The 23,423-nt window shown below is 37.2% G+C and overlaps 1 protein-coding gene and 1 pseudogene across 1 annotated transcript; one reads left to right on the top strand and one right to left on the bottom strand.

The window, feature by feature from the left end:
• Positions 1-914: 914 nt before the first annotated feature.
• NXPE4 (neurexophilin and PC-esterase domain family member 4) lies at positions 915-22,545 on the top strand. The gene is made up of 6 exons (XM_055306543.1): positions 915-922; positions 1,517-1,604; positions 6,831-7,564; positions 8,052-8,110; positions 18,882-19,088; positions 22,010-22,545. Exons 1-6 carry the CDS (start codon positions 915-917, stop codon positions 22,543-22,545), a joined length of 1,632 nt encoding a protein of 543 aa, XP_055162518.1.
• LOC129497582 (60S ribosomal protein L7-like) lies at positions 13,559-14,287 on the bottom strand (annotated as a pseudogene).
• Positions 22,546-23,423: the final 878 nt, after the last annotated feature.

The raw sequence follows: 23,423 nt of genomic DNA, 5'->3' as shown, positions 1-23,423 counted from the left end.
TGTACAAGGTAATAGACACTTGAATCTTGGCAAGTGGGTCTTGATGACAAGGCTCAGATGGAAACTAGGCAGTTTCAGCTTTTCAGGAATGACCGACTATTCTCAATCACTCAAACATTCGGCTTCATTCACTCTTTTTCTCATCAGGTATCTCTCGTGTATGTACTACAACTAGGCTAACAAAGTCTAAAAACATTAAAATTATCTAATCTATACTCAGGATTTCATTTTCCCTCCTCCATTATGCATGCACTGATGACTGTTACTTTGTGATCCAGGCCTCTCCTTGAGGGGGAACTGGTATGCCTGATAGTAACCTTCATTGAAATATGCACAAGGTTGTGGTTGCAAGCTGAAAGCATGTAAGCTGCAACTTTTACCTGTGTTTTCTTTTGGCACAGAGGAGACACACCCCACTGGTACACTACTGTCTTCAAAACAGAGCCTCTACACACAGATTATAGTAGTTCCTATGTATAGGATTAAACATAATCTTTAAATTAAAGGTATGAAAACATTTTCAAAATTGTGCAGGTGGGGGAAGAGGTAGTGTTTACTCTTGGGTGCACAAACTTCTAATGTCTATATATTAACTGGGGATCCAGGGTATGAGATGCTTCTAGGGGGGAATAAATTTGAAAGACAGAAAATTTTAGAAAGGCAGCATTTAAGCAATCTGCTTTTTTTTTAAAAAAAAAAAAGATTTTGTTTACTCATGAGAGACACACAGAGAGAGAGAGAGAGGCAGAGAGAGAAGCAGGCTCCTTGCAGGGAGCCCAATGCGGGACTCGATCCCAGGAACCCAAGATCACGCCCTGAGCCAAAGGCAGAGATGCTCAACCACTGAGCCACCCAGATGTCCCTAAGCAATCTGCTTTTAAGGGACAACTTGAAATTTTTGCACAGTGACAGAAATGAAGATGTTAGAATAGGAAAACATTGAAAAAAAAGTCTAAATTCTTTTTTTTAAAAAAAAATCTAAGGTTTAAAATCTTTTTAAGGTTCATTGGTACCACAAAAGGGTGGTTAAAACAAGAAAAAGGAACATAATAATAGAATTATAATAAGGAAGCTGGAAATATCAAGTTATATTAAAAGGGCCCTGGGATAACGGTCAGTGTCAATATTTGCTCATATGTGTTGTGTCTGCAGTTTGTGTTTAAGGGAAGAGAACAGGAACTCTGTGAGGGGACAAAATAGCCTGGAGGCTTCACCTAAACATGAGCAGCCTTGCATCCTCCAGGCCATTAATGGCTCAGTTTCATAAAAATCCATGGTGGGCTATCTGTCTCAGAATAGCACTTCTGGTCAAGGTACAAACTGATCACCAGAGACAGTAGCTGGAAGGACAGTAAGAGCAGCTGTGTGGGGGAGAGTGGGGCAAGGTTCTGTTCTGGGAGAAACTTACTGAGGACAAAAGAATCAAGAAATGTAAACTTCTCATGTATTTCCGCATTTCTTTTCTATTGTGAGTGTGCTTGTTCCGTGTTATCTCTTGTAGGATCCTAATCATTAGAAATATGGCAAATCGTAAGTCACTGTTGGTATTGTTGTTTCTATTGGCCTCCTGGATCACTTTTACAGTTTTTAAAAACTCTACAAAGGTAAGAATCTCTTTCTTTCTGTGTCTTACAGAAGTATATTTTTACTTCCTATTTCACCTGTTCTAGCAAAGTCCAAACAACCAGGCTCATAGATTATAGTAGGGAAGTCTCAACAGCTTACACGACCTTGAAGAACTGACATATTTGGGGGTGCCCAAGGGACTCCATTGGTTGGACCTCCAACCATTGATCTTGGCTCAGGTCTTGATCTCAGGGTGGTGAGTTGAGACCCCGTGTTGGGCTCCATGCTGGGTGTGGAGATAGATAAATAAACAAACAAACATATATGATAACTATTATTTAGCATGGGAGACGGTGATATTGTATGCATGTATGTGTATGGTGGCATGCACGCTTTCTTCCTTTGTCACTTACATATGCCCCTGCAAGGATTTTCTCCCAATGTTTAGCTTAGATTCTTCAAGGAATTTCTGAACAACACATTTTCATGTTTATATAGTAAAATTTATCTGCCTTTTTAAACAGTTGATTCTTTTTGGGTACTAAGATTTTGCTTCAGTGTCAGATTTTTTATCTAAATATTCTTCTTAAACTTTTACAGGTTGCTTTAGACATTTAACCCTGCACCAGATCTGAATTTGATTATTTCCTGATTTTTATATCCATATGGATAATCACGCTTTCAGCTCTTCTTACTCTGTAGTTGTTTCTATGCTGATTTGCCATCTTATTTTTGTCATATAGCAACATTTCTGATAAGTACACGTACCTTTCTGGTCTCTTTGTTCTAGTTCATTGACCTATTTTTCTTCCCTGTATCAATACCACATTGATATAATTAATTTAATGATAATAATTAGTTTTATATTTAGTCTTGAAAGCTTGTAGGTCAAGTTACCACTGCTTAATCAACTTCACAAGGTTCCTGGCCAGGCTCAGCCCTTTACTCTTTATTATATGTTTTAGAATCAATCTGTCAGATTTGATGGAAAAATCTTACTTAATTTTTATGTGTACTACATTAACCATGCAGATCAAATTGGAGAAAGTGACATTTTTATTTTTGCTTTTTAGCAACATGTAATCTCTGTACATTTATTTAGGTCTTCTTCAAGAATTTTTAGTAAATTAAAAAATTTTAGCATACATGTCCTCTACATCTTTTAGATTTATAACTAGGTACTTTATGATTTTTGTAGCTATTGTAATGGTGTTTTTAAAATACATTTTCTTTTTTTTTAAGATTTTGTTTATTTATTCATGAGAGACACAGAGAGAGAGAGAGAGAGAGAGAGAGAGAGGCAGAGACATAGGCAGAGGGAAAAGCAGGCTCCATGCAGGGAGCCCAATGTGGGACTCAATCCCGGGTCCCCAAGATCACACCCTGGGCTGAAGGCAGGTGCTAAACCGCTGAGCCCAGGGATCCCTAAAATACATTTTCTAATTCCTTCTTGCTGGTATGGAGGAATGCAGTGGACTTGTGCATATTGAACAGCAAGATTTTGCTTTCCAAGGTCTCAGATTCATTAGCTGATGTATGCAAATATCACCTAGCATCTCCTTGAGGATTGAAATATACTTGCTCTAAAGTTTTGTTTTGCATTTTCTATTTCTGTTCCTTAGTCTTTTCTTTATGGAACTTGATACCTTTCTTTTTTGAGTTGGCTTTCATAAAAGTTTTACCAATTCTTGGTTGTGTGTATATTCCTACACTGAAGGTTCTGTGGTGGCCAGTCTGGGTCCTGTTACCTGTTTTGTCCATCATATTTGTAGCAGAGCTGCAAAAAGTACTCAAGGCAATGAATGTTCCCCATCTGTCTAGGGTATTGCCAGGCACACAGGGTCCTATCCTATATCCTCCAACTTAAATATCTATGGTTTTTACTCACAGTAAAGTACAGAAGTCCCTATTTCTAGCTGCCTGGCCAGACACAGGCAGAAATCTAGGGAAGTGTTAACCATTCCCATACATCTTCCTGTGGGCTACTCCTTTATCCTCTCTTATTCTAATTACCAACTTCCTCCAAGTTGTAGAATCCTTGGAGTGGCTTCCATCTTCTACAGACTTCTCATTGACATGCATTTGGAGCCATGGTTTTGTTACTTGATCTAATCTCATCTGCCTTTTGTTTTTCAGATAATTGATCTCTCTCTCTCTCTCTCTCTCTCTCTCTCTCTCATCTCTCCATCCAATGTGGGGCTCAAACTCATGACCCTGAGATCAAGAGTCTCATGTTCTACCAACTGATACAGCAACACACTCCTATTTTTCAGATTTCTTATAAATTCTGATCTAATTAAGGTATCTTTTCCTATTTCCCAGAATACTTAGAAATTTTTAATTTTTTCCCTATCTTTCATTAGAGTTTCTGGTGAGAAATTGAAACTATAATATGTCCTTTGTCCTCCATCTTGAATCAGGTTTTCCTATTTTTACTAAAAAAATTTTGGCACAGATTATTACTCTATCATAAATCACTTAAAATTTAAATGTGGAGGTGCAGCAGTTAAAAAATACCGATAATGTATTGTGATTACTATGATAATGTTCATATTTATAGGTCATTACTTATTTTTTAATCTAGTTCCTGCAGCAACCACTGATATAAGTTTTTAAGTTTCTAATTATTATTGTGGATTTCTGTGTTTATCCCTTTAATTCTGTCAATTTTTTCCCACATATACATACATGCACATGTAGGTACAATACACAATTTATGATGCTATATTTTCTTACAAATTGACGCTTACCACAAATTGACTCTTAACACAAATTGATTCTTAGAGATGGAGATGTCCATTTCTATGTCTGGTGACACTTTGTCTTGAAGTTTATTTTAACACTAATATTAGCTTTTTCATGCTTATATGGCATGTTGTTTTCCGTCTTTACTTTCAATCTTTTTTTTATTATTTTATGTATTTATTCATAGAGACACAGAGACAGAGAGAGAGGCAGAGACATAGGCAGAGGGAGAAGCAGGCACCATGCAGGAGCCCGACTCGGGACTCCATCCAGGGTCTCCAGGATCACGCCCTGGGCTGTAGGCGCACCGGTTTAGCACCACCAGGGCTGCCCCTATACTTTCAATCTATACATAACTTTATGCTTGAATTACATTCTTGGTAAACAGCAAATAGTTGGGTCTTGCTTTTTTAGCTCTGTCTTGTAATAGAACATTTAGCCAACTTATTGTTAATGAAATTACTGAGTGGATTTAGGTCCGCCAATTTGCTGTTAGTATTCTGTTTAGCCCCTTTGTTCCTCTTTTTGGATTAATTGAATTCTTTTAGAATTTCCTTTTAGTTTCTTTATTATTTTTACAGCTATAAGTTTTTTTTAAGTAGTTCCTCTAGGAATTAAAATACACATTCTTTTATAGTTAATATCAGGTAAGGTCATGCTGCTTCATGTGATCTGTAATAACCTTGCCACCCTTTACTTTCATTTATTAGCCACCCCATTCATTATGCCATCATTGCCATATTATTACAAAATTATAGTTTTTACTTTAAATAATTACATGCATTTTAGAGAAATTAGAAGACAAACACATAGTCTTTTATATTTATCCATATAGTTGCCATTTCTGGTGCTTTTGGTTCTTTCCTGAAGATCTGTGTTTCTCTTTGTGTAATTTCCCTTCCACTGGAAGAATTTTTTTTGTTAATACCCCCTTAGAATGCCAGTCCAGTGCCGTTCCTTACTGCAGGTTTCAACATTCCTCCATAAGCATAAGTGTCCATCTGCTTGTAGCAGTCACTTTCCAGCACTTGGGGAGATTTTTTTGGTTTTGATTTAGAGTTTATCATTGTTGGCTGCAGGAGAATTGTTCTGGAAAACAATTTTATAGCATTTATTAAGACCTTTAGCAGCATTCACCACACTGAACCAATAATTCTATTTCTGAGTTCTTAGCAAATAACCTGGCTTGCAAAGATTTATACCAAAAGGTGTTCTTTTTTTTTTAAGATTTATTTATTTATTTATGATAGACATAGAGAGAGAGAGAGAGAGAGAGGCAGAGACACAGGAGGAGGGAGAAGCAGGCTCCGCGCCAGGAGCCTGATGTGGGACTCGATCCCGGGACTCCAGGATCGAGCCCTGGGCCAAAGGCAGGCGCTAAACCGCTGAGCCACCCAGGGATCCCCCAAAAGGTGTTCTTTATAGAAGCATAAGTAAGAGAAAAGTTGAGAGTGATAAATATCCAAAAAATATGGGAATATGTAAAATATTAAGCCATAGCCATAGGTTGGGATACTACGTGAGGCAATGATATAAGGTGGAGTTTTTATAACACTGCTTTTGAAAATGCCAAAATTCATGGGTAATATTCAATTTGTTCACAATCATGTGAAATGGCATATTGAGAATGCAAGAAAAATCACCAAAATATTGACACTAATTATCCATGATTGACAGAATTGTCACTGATTTTTGTTTCCTATACAGTTCGGCATTCTCTCACTTTTTAATAATCAGTGTTATTTTATGATTAGAAAATAAGTGTTTATAAACATAAGTTTATTATTCCCTGAGTTAACTAAAACAATCTGAAAAATACTAATAAATATCCTAGAATGTTTAAGCAAAGTGTAAAATATCAAATAGAAAAAATAATCATATTTTGCATAAAAGTCTCATGCATCTTAAGCATTTTCTTAAATTTTTTTAATGACTGAATTCTAGTTTAAAGATTACAAAATAATAGAACAATTAAATATTTGTTGTGCACTATTCAGTTAAAAAAATCATTTCTTCACATCTTCACAACTGCTCAGTAAAGAAAGGTGTATTTTACCAACACCACTTTAGGGAAGAATATCCTGGAACCCAAAATAGGTTAGCCAGTGAAAAGTGGAGTTCCACAAACAAATTTAAGGAAAATTATTTTGCCCATGAAACCTACATGATAATAGAATTTCAATATCCTTTTACTTTTTATATCTCCCATTATTCTATGAAAGATCAATGTTGGGGACGCCTGAGTGGCTCAGTGGTAGAGTGTCTGCCTTCAGCTCAGGTCATGATCCCAGGGTCCTAGGATAGAGTACAGCATCGAGATCTCTGTAGGGAGGCTGCTTCTCCCTCTGCCTATATATCTGTCTCTCTCTCTCTCTCTCTCTCTCTCTATGTCTCTCATGAATAAATACATAAAATCTTGAAAATAAGTTTAAAAGATCAAGGTTGGCTAGCCTACCAAAAGTTACTATATTACATAAAAACATTTTCTATGTTCTTTATTGTATTTATTATCATTTCAGATATGGACTGCACTGAGGTTGCCCATCACCCTCCATCACTGGAACTTGGTCATGAAATCCCCATGTCCTGAAGTACCGCTGCATCCAGTAGTTTCATCAGCTGAGACCGAGCTAAGAATAAAGAGAATCACAGGGAAACTAGACCAGCTGATCCCACCCAGACCTTTCACCCATATGAATACCACCACCAGTGCAGCACATAGCACAGCTACCATCCTCCACCCTCGAGATGCCTACTGCAGGGGTGATCGGCTAGATGTTGTCCTGGAGGGGAGGGACCACTTGGGACGCAGGAAGGAATATGGTGGGGACTTCCTGAGAGCCAGGATGTCGTCTCCAGCCCTGAAGGCAGGGGCATCAGGAAATGTGACCGACTACAACAATGGCACTTACCTGGTCAGCTTCACTCTCTTCTGGGAGGGCTGGGTCTCTCTGTCTCTCCTGCTTATCCACCCCAGTGAAGGGGCATCAGCTCTCTGGAGGGCCAGGAACCAAGGCTATGACAGGGTGATTTTCACAGGCCAGTTTGCCAGTGGTACCTCCCATGTCGATACTGATTGTGCCCTGGTTTTAAACTCCAGCACTGAGCTGTGTGAGTACTTGGATGCACAAGACCAAGAAGCCTTCTACTGTGTAAGACCACCCCACATGCCCTGTGCTGCTCTCACTCACATGCATTCCAAAAACAAGGATGTTTCTTATCTCAGCAAACAAGAATGGAACCTCTTTGAAAGGTAAATAATTTTTTTCTGGAGACTACCTGGGAAAATATGGTAATGATTTAGCCTCTGTGTGGCTCCAAAGGAAAGTGCCATGAGTATATCAGTTTGGGAATTCTATGAAGAGCCATTTTAGAAAAAAAAATCTGTGAATTCATTTGGGGACAGTATTTACTTTCCAGTAGTTCTCAGTCTTTTTGGATATTTAACCCTTATCATTGAAACATAAAGATAAACATAATAAAAATCAAAAGGGAATGAGAAACATATGTGTAAATGTGTGCTTGAATATATTCTTACTGCACTTCAATAAGTTATCTTGCACACCTTGTGGGTATCTATACCCCCTGGACCAATAAGCAAAGGAAGGAAAATTTAATCAGTAGTCATTAGTCAATTCTTAGCACTAAGAAGTAACTGAAAACAATATATAATGTGGCTTCTTGTGTTTCCTGATTTTGGGGGTCACCTGCAGATTAATTTCTGTATTTTTCTCTTTAAGGTCAAATGTGGGTATAGAGATTATGGAAAAAAATGTCATCAGTGTCTCCAAATGCAACAGTAAGTTCTCCCTGTGATGATGGGTGGTGCCTAGCACTAAATTCATCTAAATGGTTTCTTTCTTGTCCTATTGGTACTCTGCCCATCAGGCTTCTCTGGGGTGAGTCAAGATATCCATTACTCAAGTGAATAAATGATTGGAATCGCTAGGATATCATAAACCAGTTTTAGTAACTGTCACTGAACATTAATCTATTTCTTGGGCAACAGATTACCTGCTCATCTAACATAATAACCTTCAAATGTCAAAACTCTATTTACACCTGGGTGTTTACCTCCCCACATCACTATCATTATCCGCTCCTCACATCACTATGAGTCCAAAATTCAACAGAGGTTTACAACCTGCCATCCTAGAGTCTCTTATGTTGAGATATGTTTCTTCTGTACTCAATTTGTTAAGAGTTCTTACAAATGTATATTGAATTTTGTCACATTCATTCTTTGCCTCTATTAAGGAGATCATACGATTTGTATCCTTGTTGGTGTTTGGTGTCACATTGATTTGTAGGTACTGAACCATCCTTGCATTCCTGGAACAAATCCTGCTCAATTGTGGTGTATGATCTTTTTATTGTATTGTTGAATTTGATTTGTTAAATATTTTCTTAAGGTTTTTTTTCATCTAAGTTCATCATGCATATTGGCCTATCATTTTGTGAATGTGATGTCTTTGCCTAGTTTTGATATCAGGATACTGCTGGCCTCATAAAATGAGTTTGGAAATATTCCTTTCTTTTCAATTGTTTGGAATAATTTGATAAAAGTAGGCATTAACTTTTCTTTAGATATTTATTAGAATTCACCTGTGAAGCTAGCTGTCTGATTCTGGACTTTTCCTTTTTGAAAGTTTTGAATTACAGATTCAATTTCATTCCTTGTAATTGTTCTATTCAGATTTTCTTTTCTTATGATTCAGAGTTGGAAAGCTATTCATTTATTCTAGGTTTTCCAAATTTTTGGCACATAATTGTTCACAGTAATCTCTTATGATATTTTATGTATATAGTATCATTTGTAAGTTCTCTTTTTATTTCTTTCTTTTAAAGACTTTATTTATTTGAGAGAGAGAGAGAGAGAGAGAGAGAGAGAGAGCACATGAGTGGGGGAAGGGGAGGTGCAGACAGAGAGGGAGAAGCAGGTTCCTGTGGAGCAGGGAGCCCAAACAAGGGGCTCGATCCCAGGACCCCGAGATGATGACCTGAACTGAAGGAAGACACTTAACTGAGCCACTCAGGCACTCCTCTTTTTTCTGATTTTGTCTGAGTGTGTGCTCTCTTGTTTTCATTGATAAACCTGACTAGAGGTATATTGATTTTGTTTACCTTTTCAAAGAACCAGCTTTTAGTTCATTGATCTTTTATATTTTTTTCAGTCTGTTTCATTTATTTCCACTCTTTTCTTTATTAAGTCTTTTCTTCTCCTAAGGTAGGCTTTGTTCTTTTTTTCTAGTTTCTTTAGGTAGAAAATTGGACTGTTTATTTGGACTTTTTAAAATTTATTTTTTGCTATATTGCTATGTGCTTTCTCTTTGAACTGTTTTTGCCATGTCCCATAGATTTAGGGGAGTTATGTTTCTGTTTTCTTTTGTTTCAAGGTATTTTTTTTATTTCCTCTTTGATTTCTTTTTAATCCATTAGTCGTTTAGTAACATGCTACATGGTCTCCATGTGTTCATTTTTTTCCCAGTTCTTCTTCTAATTGATTCCTAGTTCCATACCTTTGTAGTTAGAGAAGATGCTTGGTTAAGATTTCAGTCTTCTTGAATTTAATGAGACTTATTTTGTGACCTAACGTGTGATCTATCCTGGAGAATGTTCCCTATGCACTTAAAAAAAAAAATGTGTATTCTGAAGTTCTTGAATGAAATGTTCTATAGGTATCTATTAAGTCTATTTGATATAATGTGTCATTTAAGGCCAATGTTTCCTTATTGATTTTCTGTTTGGATGATCTACTCAATAGCAGAAGTGTGACATATTTAAGTCTCCTACTGTTAACGTATTACTGTCAATTTCCTCCTGTGTCTGTTATGTTTGTTTTATGTATTTAGGTACTCCCATCTTAGGTTGCATAAGTACTAAAACATCCCCTGCTTTGATTTAACCCTTTATCATTACGTGATGCCTTTGTCTTTTTTAGAGTTTCTGTTTTCAGTCTAACGCTCTCCAACTGAGCTATCTCGGCGCTTAGATTTCTGTTTAAAGTCTATTTTGTCCTATACAAATATTATGTACCAGCTTTCTTTTTATTTTCATTTGTATAGAATATCTTGTTTTCCTTCACTTTCAGCCTGTGTGTCTTTAGATCTGAAGTAAGTCTCCTGTAGGCAGCATACAGGTGGTCTTATTTTTTTTAATCTGTTTTGTCACATTTGACAAAACATGTCTGTTTTTTCTTTCTGAGAAGATTTTATTACAAATTTAATTTATTTAATATGACTATGCCTATTCAGATTTTCTATTTCATCTTGTGTCAATTTTGGTAAATTATATTTTTCAGAGAATTTATCTCATTGAAGTTTTGAAATTTGTTGACATACATTTTTATAGTAATACTGCCTTGTTATCCTTTTAATGTCTGTAGAATCTTTAGTGATACTTTCTCACTTCTAATACTGGTAACTTGTGCATTCTTTTTTTCCTTTTGATTGGAGCATTTAGTCCATTTAAACTTAAAGTAATTATTGATAAGTATGTGCTTATTACTATTGTATTCATTGTCCTCCGGTTCTTTTTGTGGTCCTTCTGTTCCTTTCTTCTCTTGTTCTCTTCCCTTTTGGTTTATTTTCTTGATGGTTATATTTGAGGTCCTTTCTCTTTTGTGCATCTATTGTAGTTTTTGGCCTGTGGATACCATAAGGTTCATATATTGACACATATATGTATATGTTTGTATATATATATTTTTTGAGCTGATAGTCACTTAAAATCAAGTGCATTCTGAAACAGTACAATTTTTTTAAATTCCCCTCACCCCCTACCACTGGAGGGTTTTTTGATGTCTTATTTTACATATTTTTATTTTGTGATCTTTTAACTGCTTACTGTTGTCATGGTCAATTAAACTATTTTTGTATTCAACCTTCATACTAGTTCTTTTTTTGAAGTTTTCTTCTATTTAAATTCAATTAACATATATTATTACTACCTAATTCATCAGTCTTATATAATACCCAGTGCTCACTACATCATGAGCCCTCCTTAATGTCCATCAGCCAGTTACCCCATTCCCCCTCCCCTCCAACAACCCTCAATTTGTTTCCTACGATTAAGAGTCTTTTGTGGTTGGTCTCCCTCTCTGATTTTGTCTTGTTTTATTTTTTTCCTCTCTTCACCTATGATCTTCTGTGTTTCTTAAATTTCACATATGAGTGAGACCATATGGTAATTGTCTTTCTGATTAATTTATTTCACTTGGCCTAGTACCCCCTATTTCCATCCACATCATTGCAAATGGCAAGATTTCTTTCTTTTTTGATGGCTGAGTAGTATTCCATTGCTTTAGCCATTCATCTGTCATTGGACATCTGGGCTCTTTCCATAGATTGGCTATTGTGGACATTGCTGCTATAAACATTGGGGTGCAGTTGCCCCTTTGGATCACTACATTTGTGTCTTTGGGGTAAATCCCTAGTAGTGTAATTGCTGGGTCATAGGTTAGTTCTTTTTTCAACTTTTTGAATAACCTCCATACTGTTTTCCAGAGTGGCTGCACCAGCTTACATTCTCACCAACAGTATATGAGGGTTCCTCTTTCTCCACATCCCCACCAACATATGTTGTTTCCTGACTTTTAATTTTAGCCATTCTTACTGGTGTGAAGTGGTATCTCATTGTGGTTTTGATTTGTATTTCTGTGATGCCAAGTGATTTGGAACATTTTTTCATGTGTCTATTGGCCATTTATATGTCTTCTTTGGAGAAATGTCTGTTCATGTCTTCTGCCCATTTCTTGATTGGATTATTTTTTCTTTCAGTCTTTATAGATATTGGATATTAGCCCTTTATCTAATAAGACATTTGCAAATACCTTCTCCCATTCTATCCATTGTCTTTTGGTTTTGTCAGCTGTTTCCTGTACTGTGAAAAAAGCTTTTTATCTTGATGAAGTCCCAACAATTCTTTGCTTTTGTTTCCTTTGCCTTTGGAAACATGTCTAGCAAGAATTTTCTGCAGCCAAGGTCATAGAGTTTGCTGCCTATGTTCTCCTCTAGGATTTTGATGGATTCCTGCCTCACATTTAGGTCTTTCATCCATTTTGAGTCTATTTTTATGTATGGTGTAAGGAAATGGTCCAGTTTCATTCTTCTGCATGTGGCTATCCAATTTTCCCAACACCATTTTTTGAAGAAACTGCCTTTTTCCATTGGATAGTCTTTTTCTCTTCTTCTGTAGTCTCAATTATTCTAATATTGTTTTTGCTTTATGATATCACTTAACTCTTGAATTCTCCCCACATGATCCTCTAGTTTATTTCTCTTTTTCTCAGCTTTTTATTTTCCATCATTTTGTCATCTGTATCACTAATTCTCTATTCTGCCTAATTTTTCCTAGCAATTAGAGCCTCCATTTTTTATTGCATCTCATTAATAGTCTTTTTTTTTTACTTTATTAGATTTTAGTTTTCATTTCTCCAAAAAGAGATTCTCCAGTGCCTTCTATCCTTTGTTGAAGCCCAGCCCAGAATAATTGTTATTCTGAACTCTAGTTCCAACATCTTACTTATATCCATACCATATAGGTCCCTGGCAGTCAGTAGAGCCTCTTGTTCTCTTTTTTGAGGTGAGTTTTCCATCTTGTCTCTCAGTCTAGAGAACAGATGAATGCAAGAACAAAATACTAAAATGGCAACAATGACCCCAAAGAAATATACAATAAACAAATCAGAAGACACCCAAAACTGTAAAAAAAGATTAAAATTTTAAAAAGAGAATATAGTAAGACAGGTGGACAGAACAGAGCAATACACTGGGTCCTGTGTGTATTTTGGTCTCTTGTTAGAAAACTAGATCCCAAAATAGTAAAGAAAGAAAAATTTATATATATATAAATTTGTATATATACAAACACTTGTGTATGTATGTGTGTATGTGTATATATATATATATACACACACACACGCACATACACAAAATAACATTGAAAATATAGAATGTAACTGTAAAGATGATAATTAAAGACTTCAAAAAAAAGGAATATGATCAGATAGGTGAAGAGAACAGAGCCATACACCAAATTTTGGGTGTATTTTGATCTGTTTGTTAGAAGAAACTGTATTCCAAAATTGTAAAGAAAGAAAAACTTATGTATATACAAAAATAAAATTAAACACAATGAAAGGATAGAATGTAGAACTCTAAGTTCATTTTTAGAAAAAAATTTTTAACCATTTGAAAGCAGTCATTTATTAAGTGACCAGATTACAAAAATAATCATGGTAGATAACTTAGTTCATCCTTCTAATAAGCCTATTGATCTGGTCTTCCCTGTTGCCAGCATCTCTACCTTCTACAAAATGAGTGGTCTTTTTCTTCATTCTACCATGTGGAGAAGATAATTTGAAGGACCATAAAAAGTTGTTTGCTTCTTTGAAATGTTTTCCATTGGTATACATCTTGTGAATCAGATCCTCCATGCAGATGATGCCATATTTACCAAGAGATCGGCAATCAATGTGTTATCTGTCAGGGCAATTCGCTTCTTGTTGATCTACGCTTGTAGATCAATTCATTCACTGACTTCAGGTTTGGATGCCCCCATGCTTACATGGTTCCACAATCCTTAGCATATTAACTGAAGCCTTGTTGAGCTTAACAAAGGTGCTATTAAAGATCTGGCGAAGGCAAAGAAGCTGCAACACCTTTCGAACCTTTGGGCTCACACCATTGATACCTCTGATCCTGATGACAAATGCCAATTTGGGTTCTGCAGGCATGTAGAAGTTGCCAGCTTTTCTCACCATCCCTGCCATTTGAATCTCAGTTCTGTACATCTGCCTGTATTCCTTGGGGTAATGCTTAGCTTTTTCATAGATAAGCTTCCTTCTTGCCTTTTGAAGCATCTTTTGGGCAAACTTTTTTCTCAGATGCTTGATCTTCAACTCTGCAAAATTCCTTTGCCTTTTCTTAAGGGTTTCTGGCACAGCAGGAACCTTCTTCTCTTCTGCACCCTCCATGGTTCCAGCCAGAAAGGGTAAAAATGAAAATTTTTAAAGATTTTTGAAGAGTTGATAAAATAAGAAATTTGTTGAAAAAGGGAAGAGAGAAAACAATTAAAATTGAAAGACTAAGAATCTTGGGGGTAAAACCATGAATCTTTTTACTATTTTCCCCTAATGTTGGAGTTTTGCAGTTCTCTATGACTGGTAAACTGGCTCTTAGCCGATCTTCTTGCTATTCTCTTGGGGGAGAGACCTGTTGCACTGATTCTCAGGTGTCTTTGCCCCTGGCAGAATTTTACCACCCTTACCAAGGGGTCAGGCTAAATAATATGTTCCAGATTGCTCTATGTGGCTTTTGTTCCCTGAAGGCTTTACATACCACTTTAGAAGATGAGAATGAAAACGGCAGTTTCCCAATCTCCAGGCTTGGAGGCAAAAGCCTGGGACCCTACTCCTCAGTGCACCATCCGGGAAAAACAGTCAGTCACTCCTGTCTCCCTGGTCTCTATTCACTCTCCATGCTCACCCAGCCTAAGCAGGTTTCTCTCTCAGGTATACAACCCCATTTCAATTCTCCAAATCCTTCAGACTCCTGTGGCTTCCACCCATGCTGCTCCTTCCAGAGGAGGAAGCAAGGGGTGGGTCATGTCAGTTATGCTGTTTGTTGGGTCCCTGCTCAGGGAGTGGTTGCCTGGACCCTGCTGTGGTTCATGGTATATGGCCACCCCAAGCTGATTGCAGCCAGCTTCCCCACTCTGAGGCCTGGGAACTCTGCTGCACTCAGGTACCCTTGGTCTTCCTGTGATTCCAAGGATCCTGAGACCACATTTCCCACTTAGGATTCTGCCCTGCCTAGCCACCTGAGCACTTTTCAGGTCAGGACATCCTTCACTGGAACAGACTCTAAAAGTTCCAATTTTGCACGCTGCTGCTATGTTACTTTCCAGTAGCCAGCTTATGGAGGTTCCCCTGCACCGTGATTTATTTTCCCATATATTGCCACAAATTCACTTCTCTGTACCTCCTGCCTTACAGAAAGTAGTCACTTTTCTATTTGTCAAGCTGCACTTATTCTTTTCTTAGATCTCCAACTGAGTTCACAGGTGTTCAGAATATTTGATAGCTATCTAGCTGAATTCCTGGGACCAGACAAAACTAAGGTCTCCTACTCCTCTGCCATCTTGGACTCCCCATACTAGTGCTTTAAGTGGCTGATTTACAGCCTTTCTTTATATTTACCTTTACCAATGGATTTTTTTCATATATATATATATATATATATATATATATATACACACACACACACATGTATAGATAGATATGAATATATGTATATATTTCAAGTTATAGCCTATTTTCTGTTTAAAGAAAACCCTTTATAATTTCTTATAAGTACAGTGTAGTGGTGATTAACTCCTTTAGTTTTTGTTAGTCCCAGAAACTATATTTCCTTCAATTCTGAATGATAAACTTGCTAGATATTCTTTACTATAAGTTTTTCCTTTCAGCACTCTAAATATATGCTTCCATTCCCTTCTTGCCTACAAAGTTTCTGCTAAACATCAGCTGATAGTCTCACAGTGTTTCCTATGTTGATTGTTTTTCTCTTACTGATTTTAAGATTCTTTAACTTTTGCCATTTTAGTTGGCGTACCCAGCCTTAGTATAGATCTCTTTGGATTCAACTGGTTTGGGACTCTCTGTGCTTCCTGGACCTTGATGTCTATTTCTTTCTCCAGGTTAAAGAAATTTTCAACCATTATTTATGCAAATGAGTTTTCTGCCCATTTATCTCTCTTTCTTCTTCTGGGATCCCTATAGTATAAGTGTTAGTATTCTTGATGTTATTCCATAGCTACCTTAGACTACCTTTATTTTAATTTTTAAAATTTATTTTGTTGAGGTACCTTTCTTCTCTCCCTACTTTCTTGAGGATTTTTATCAAGAAAGGATCCTATATTTTGTCAGATGCTTTTTCTGTATCTATTGAGAGGATCATATCAAACTCAACACCCAAAAAACAAATAACCCAATTAAGAAATGGGAAGAAGACATGAATAGACACTTCCCCAAAGAAGATATCCAGATGGCTAACGGGCACATGAAAAAAAAAATGCTCAACATCATTCATCATCAGGGAAATACAAATCAAAACCATAATGAGATACCACCTCACATTGTCAGAATGGCTAAAATTAACAACTCAGGAAACTAACAGATGGTGACAAGGATGTGGAGCAAGGGGAACTCTTTTGCACTGTTGGCAGGAATGCAAGCAGGTGCGGCCACTCTGGAGAATAATATGGAGGTTCCTCAAAAAGTTAAAAATAGAACTAACCGATGACCCAGCAATTGCACTACTAGGTATTTATCCAAAGGATATGAAAATGCTGATTCAAAGGGGCATATGCACCCCAATGTTTATACCAGCCACTATCAACAAGAGCCAAATTATGGAAAGAGCCCAAATGTCTATTGACAGATGAATGTATAAAGAAGATACGGTATATATTGACAATGGAATACTACTCAACCATCAAAAGGATGAAATCTTACCATTTGCAACAACATGGATGGAACTAGATTATACTATGTTAAATGAAATAAGTCAAAGACAAATACCATATGATTTCACTCATGTAGAATTTAAGAAACAAAACAGATGAACATAAGGGAAGGAAAAATAAGATAAAAACAGAAAGGGAGACAAACCATAAGAAACTCTTAACTATAGAGAATAAACTAAGGATTGCTGGAAGGGGATGTGTGTGTGGGGGAATGGACTAAATGGGTGATGGGCATTAAGGAGGGCATTTATTCAGATGAGTATATGTCACTATAAATTATATGTTATATATGTCACTAATTCAACTCCCAAAACAAACACACAAACAAAAAGCATTTGTGCCATTCAGCTTGGATGGTTTCCACTTCTCTGTCTTCCAGATTGCTATTCCATTCTTCTGTTTCATCTAATCTGCTGTTGATTTACTTTAGTTTACTTTCCATTTCAGTTTGTATTCTTCAGCTCTGGTTATTTTTTATATTTTCTAACTCTTTTTTGAAGCCCTCTACTCATCCATTTTGGTCAATGTCTTTATAACTATTAATTTGAACTCTTTATCAGATAAATTACTTATCTCTGTTTCATTGGGTTTTTTTTTTCTAGGGCTTTATTTTGCTTTTTTCATTTGGAACCAAATTCTTTGTTCTTTGTTCATTTTTGTGGTTTTTGTTTTCTTTGAATTAGGCAGAATAGTTACCTCTCTGTCTTAAAAGAGTGGCCTTGTATAGGAGCATCCCCCGTGTGAGCTGTGTGCCTTGTGGTTTTGGTGGGATGACTGGGGCTGGAACAAGTGTGGGTCCTGGGGTTTCCAGGGTGAATTGTGCTGGGGCCATCCTGATAAGATAGCTGGACCTGGAGTGGACATAGGCCAGGGGATCCTGCTATGTCCATCCTCATGAGATGGCCAAATCTTGAGTGAGTGCATGCCTGGGGGTTCCTGATGCACACCATGCAGGGCTATCTGGGCTATGTTGGCAAGATGGCTGGGTCAGGCATGACCTTGGGAAATTCTATGGCATGCCACTCTGGGGCCCCTTGGCAGGAGCTGGGGAGGGCACAAACAGGGGTGAGGGCATTTGGGATAGGGTAGTGCCTTGGGGGAAGCTGGAACTGCTGTAAACTAGAGACTCAGGACTTGCATAGGGCAGATCTAGTAAGCTGCTAGAGCACTTGACCCTGTTTCTATCCATGCTATTATAGCAGAGAGGGAATTAAAAAAAAATGGCACTTGTCAGCATCTCCCACCCCAGAAAGCATTTCAGTAGTTCCCCTACTTACATGACAGATGATGCAGGGTTAGTAAATGGATTTACTTCACTTATAGACTAGTTGCCTTTTAAATAGATGGTTTTCTGCTGTGCCCACGACAAGCACATCTGTGTGTGGTCCTCTGCATGATATCCCTCCCTAATGCAGGTTGCTGTGTTGAGGACGGGGCTCCCCTGGTTACCATGCCTCCATCTTTTTACCTTTCTCTATGCAGTCCCTCTATCATTTGTTGTGAAGCAGCTGTTCAATAGGACCTCAGTTATTCAGGGGGAATTGTTGTATATGTAGTGGTAGATTCAGTGTGTCCATGGGAGGGGGTAGGTTCAGGATCTTCCTATGCTGCCATCCTGGACCCTCTATTCAAAGAATTTAGTTTTCTGATGTCATTTAAGACACTATGACAGAGTGGACAAACTTGGAGGTAAAGTAGGCTTAAAATGATAAAATAATTGGGTTTTTATTACTAAGCAAGAATTGATAACTTTACTTCCATAGGAAAGCAAATATTTAAATTTTACCAAGAGGGTTCTTTGGGGGGAGTGGGGAGAGAAAATATGTTCTCTATAATAAACATTAATGGGCATAATTTAGAATATTCATATCAGAGAAAAATTTTGCTAAAAATAACTATTACATTAAGATGATGATGCTTCAATAAGCTTTTTCACCTCCCTCATGACCCATTAAAAGGATACTTAGAAAAGATAGTAGGTTTTTAATAAATACTGATGCATGTGTGATATTTTAGATCTTATCTTGCTGATTCTTTGGCAGGAAAAACTGTTCCAGTGAAAAAGAAATGCAAGTTTGGAATGACATCCACAATCCCTGGTGGACATGTCTGGAAAGAGACATGGAATCCTGTCTCCTGTAGTTTGGCTCCGATCAAAATGAAAGAATGCCTAACAGGAAAATTCGTGTATCTAATGGGAGATTCCACAGTCCGCCAGTGGATGGAATATTTCAAAAACAGTATCAACAGTATGCCTCAGTCTAAGCCATTATTCATATCCCTTTCAGAAATTTACTTTTTATTTCAAGGGAGCAATAGGAAATGCCTCTTCTTCATATCTCTTAATCACAACACACTAAAACTTTTCAAGACATCATTGTCTTTCCTTTAAAAGAATACATTCATCTGACTGGAAGGGAGCATGTGTAGAAAAGATTTATTATATCTGTATCCCAATGTGTACCTGAGTATGTACCCAGCATGCCCAGAAAATCATTGACAGAGCTGAAAATAATGTAAGATACTACATTGCCCATTTTCTACAGTTGGCATAATGATTAAGGATGTAGATTCTAGATCCAGATGATCTCAGAGCAAAATCTGGCTTCTTCATGTTCTACCTGGGTAACCTTGGGCAAGTTATATAACCATTGTCCTTCTCAGCTTCTTCATCTATAAAATAAACATGAAAAAATAACCCACCTGGTAGAATGAAGTAATATATACAATGCATTTAGAATTGTTACATAGGTAGGTACTCTTTGGTATAAGCTATCATCCCTGTTATCATTACTTGAAAACTTCCAGGAGCAAGGCAATGACTTAGCACCAGTTAGAAATAATACTTAAAAGTATGGGCTGTGTTGTCTAATGTACATAGGCTGTGCCTCTCAGAAGCTATGACTTTTGGTGTGTTACTTATTTTTGGTGCCTTATTTTTCTCATCCATCAACTACAAATAATAATACTATCTGATGGTTGTTATGAAGACCCAATGAGATAATGGTTATAAAATACTTAGTACATTGCAAGACACATAGTGCCCAGTGAACAAGAGACTGTGACTGTTATCCCATGTCCAAATTAGGGCTGGAATCCAGTGGCTAGAATCCTAGTCCAGTTGCTCTATTTACTAAACCAAGGATACACCAATAATAATTCAGAATTCACTAGTAGACCTTAGCACTCTTAACTGGAAAACGAGGTGCCTGCCTGCCTGCCTGCTGGGTCCCGGGTCCTGGCTCCTGGCTGTCATCACTGGGAATAGCTCACCTTATGTGTCTCCATTTACAGCCTTTCTGACATGGCTGCCACTTTTGTGATCTCACACTTTAGAAGGTAGGGTGATCCTCCCAATAAAAAAGAGAACAGTAGGGCCTCAGCTCCAAGCAGTAGGTGGAATTCCCACCAAAGGGGAGAGTTTTCAGTTGTGACCTCTGAATTCTTCTAGACCTCAGTTTCCTGGTCTATAAAATTAAGGATCTGGTGGTAATCGTTAGCATTCCATTCTACAATACTGAATTCCTTAGGTTATAGAAAGTCTGAGTTTAATGAGTTCCCTCCTCTTTGTCTAACCATTTAAATTGTAGCAAAATGTCTGTTGCACATTTTGTTAAAAGTTAAATTTTATAGCATGCTTTGGAAAAGGAAGTTGAAGTAAGTCAGAAGCAGAACGAAGACAATGATACTGCCATCTTCCTTCAACTAATGTTCCAGTATCTTTAATTTCAAACGCCTTGGGTGAAAACTAAATGTAGCCCTTTACTTCAAAGATGGCACTTGTTACAAAGCATTAATAATCCTTTTCTACATATTTTCCTCAGAAGTTCTAACTACAAAGCAGCTGGCCCTGATAGTCTGATAAAGGCCTAATTTATAGGATGAAAAATGGAAGGACTTCGCTTTATTCTGTTAGTATTATACTCATGTTTTCATAGGTTCTAAGGTTGGGTAGACAGTTTTCATGAGAGTTGGGAGGAGCTTCAAATTGAGGTGCAGCTTCTGTCACTTACTAGCTTCGGCAGGTCATTTCATCTCTTGATTTTCTATAATATGATAATTAAATGTGTCTGCATGTATTTGTGTGTGTGTGTGTATATATATACCCAGGAGTTGGTTTCATTTTCTACAGTTTGAGCTACTTGCTGTCAACTGCAGTCTGGAAGCAGATCATCCTCCTGACATATTGTGAGGTCAATAGTAGCCTAAGGCTGTGTTGTGATGCCTACATCATCCACCTCACTTCATCTCATCACATAGGCATTTTATCATCTCACGTCATCACAGAAAAAGGAGGAGTCCAGTACAGCAAGACATTTTGAGAGATCACATTTGCATAACTTTATTGCAGTATATTGTTATAATTGTTCTATTTTATTTTCATTGTTGTTAATCTTTTACTGTGCCTAATTTATAAATTCAACTTTATCATAGGTATATATGTACAGGAAAAAAACATGTTATATATAGGGTTCAATGCTATCTGCAGTCTCAGGCATCCACCAGGGGTCTTGGAACGTATCCTCAGTGGATAAGAAGGACTACTGTGTGTGTGTGTGTGTGTGTGTGTGTGTGTGTGTGTGTGTGTGTGTCTGTTTGTGTAGGGAGGAAGGAACATGCCTTGAGGCGAATGAATATATCCAAATAAATGCTTTGTAAACTATGAAGACCTTCACAAGTGAATAGTAATACTATTATAGATGAGATGCTCAGTACCATTCTTAGCATAGGTAAAGGAAACACAAAAGTATAGAATATAATTCCAGTCTTATGGAAACTCTGAGTATTTGGAGAAATAAGTTTGTTTTTTTAATGTAAAGACATAAGTACTTTCTCTAGCCTCAAGCTTAATCTACAGCTCACGAAATGTACAAATATAATACCTAAAAAATTAACTACATCGTGCTCCCATGAAGTTACTGCAGTGCTTACCGTCCCCAGTCAGTTTGCTTCTGCATGGTTCTACAAATGAACATATATAACCTCTTACCTGTGTAACACTTTGGATTGTTAAAATAATTTTCAAAGCTATTCCTTCATTTAAACCTATAATAAAATCCGTTATGCATGATTAACTTATCTGATTATAAACACCAAAACTTTTCTTCTGTCTTTATGATCTTTATAACTTTATACTTCTTTTATTTTGGGATTGCCTACTTGTCATCAGCACTGAAATCAGTGGATCTGCATGAATCAGGAAAATTTCAACACCAGCTTGCTGTGGACTTGGACAAGAATATCAACATCCAGTGGCAAAAACATGGTTACCCTCTGATTGGATCATTGACCTATTCAGTGAAAGAAATTGAATACATTGCCCGAGTCATTGACAGAACTGGAGGAGAAAAAAACACTGTCATTGTTATTTCTCTGGGCCAGCATTTCAGGCCCTTCCCCATTGATGTTTTTATCCGAAGGGCCCTCAATGTCCACAAAGCTGTTCAGCGTCTTCTTCTGAGAAGTCCAGACACTATGGTTATTATCAAGGCAGAAAACATCAGGGAGATGCATGGTGATGTGGAAAGATTTAGTGACTTTCATGGTTACGTCCAGTATCTTGCCCTTAAGGAAATTTTTCAAGATCTGAATGTGGGCCTCATTGATGCCTGGGATATAACAATTGCATATGGCACAAAGAGTGTGCATCCACCTCAATCTGTAGTCAGAAATGAAGTTAATATATTATTAAACTATATTTGCTAGATAACACCTCTGAAATTCATTCACTTGATTAAAAATATTTATAAAGTGTTTGCAGTCATGCCAGATCTTGTGTTTGGCTCTGAACTCCCAATTAGCATGAGATCTGCACCATTGCTAATCAATAAACAATCAATTCAACAAATAAACAACTTCTAATTGGGCTTCTACTTAAGAATAAAAATTGAAAATACCCATGAAAAAGGACCATACTTCTTGATCAGAGTCATGCCACTCTTCACAAATGGGAAGTCAGGACACCTAATGGTTAAAAGTTGTCTCTAATTCATGGAAATCCAGTGCAATAAAGTCATTTAAAAATATTTGGAAATAATGATCTCATTTTTATTGTTTCTGCTGCTAAAGACAAGCTCAAGATGACATCCAAGTGGCAAGAGAAGTCCTGAAAGGCAATTCTCCATGCCTAGAGTCCTAGAGGAGCAACAGAATTCTAAGCAAGGCCCCCTGGATACTGAAAACCTCTGACTTTTCTCTCCCTATAAGAACTCCCACTGCTAGGAGCTAATCTAATTTGATAGAATTTATCTTCCAGGAATATAGAACAACACAGGTAAAAACACAGTTCCCTATGTTTAGGAAGCTGAGCTTCAGTCCTTTTGTTGACAGTAATTTTACAATTTTGAATAAAGCACTTCAGTTCTATGGGCCTATTTCCTAAATGAAGGAGTCAGTTTAAAACTTATGGTTTTTCAAACCTTGATCTGTGCAGATCTGGGTGCTCTAGGTGGTACTTCAGGTACTTCCTGAATGGACAGGACTTAGAAGAGTTGCCTGGTGGGTAGGGTACAGGTTCTGTTATACCATTTCAGCCAGGCCGTCAGCCATGCTAACCTACAGGTGTGTTGGACTTGTGGGAGAGC

The sequence above is a fragment of the Nyctereutes procyonoides genome, unplaced genomic scaffold (assembly GCF_905146905.1).
Source record: "Nyctereutes procyonoides isolate TBG_1078 unplaced genomic scaffold, NYPRO_anot_genome, whole genome shotgun sequence".
NCBI classification, from domain to species: Eukaryota; Metazoa; Chordata; class Mammalia; order Carnivora; family Canidae; genus Nyctereutes; species Nyctereutes procyonoides.
This window is presented reverse-complemented; position numbering and strand designations above follow the sequence as displayed.

What these genes read in the sequence shown, in the direction of transcription:
- NXPE4 (XM_055306543.1), top strand. An exon ending in CAGTGTCTCCAAATGCAACA is followed by an intron (nt 8,111 to 18,881) that starts GTAAGTTCTCCC and finishes ATTCTTTGGCAG; the next exon opens with GAAAAACTGTTCCAGTGAAA. An exon ending in TTTCAAAAACAGTATCAACA is followed by an intron (nt 19,089 to 22,009) that starts GTATGCCTCAGT and finishes ACTTGTCATCAG; the next exon opens with CACTGAAATCAGTGGATCTG.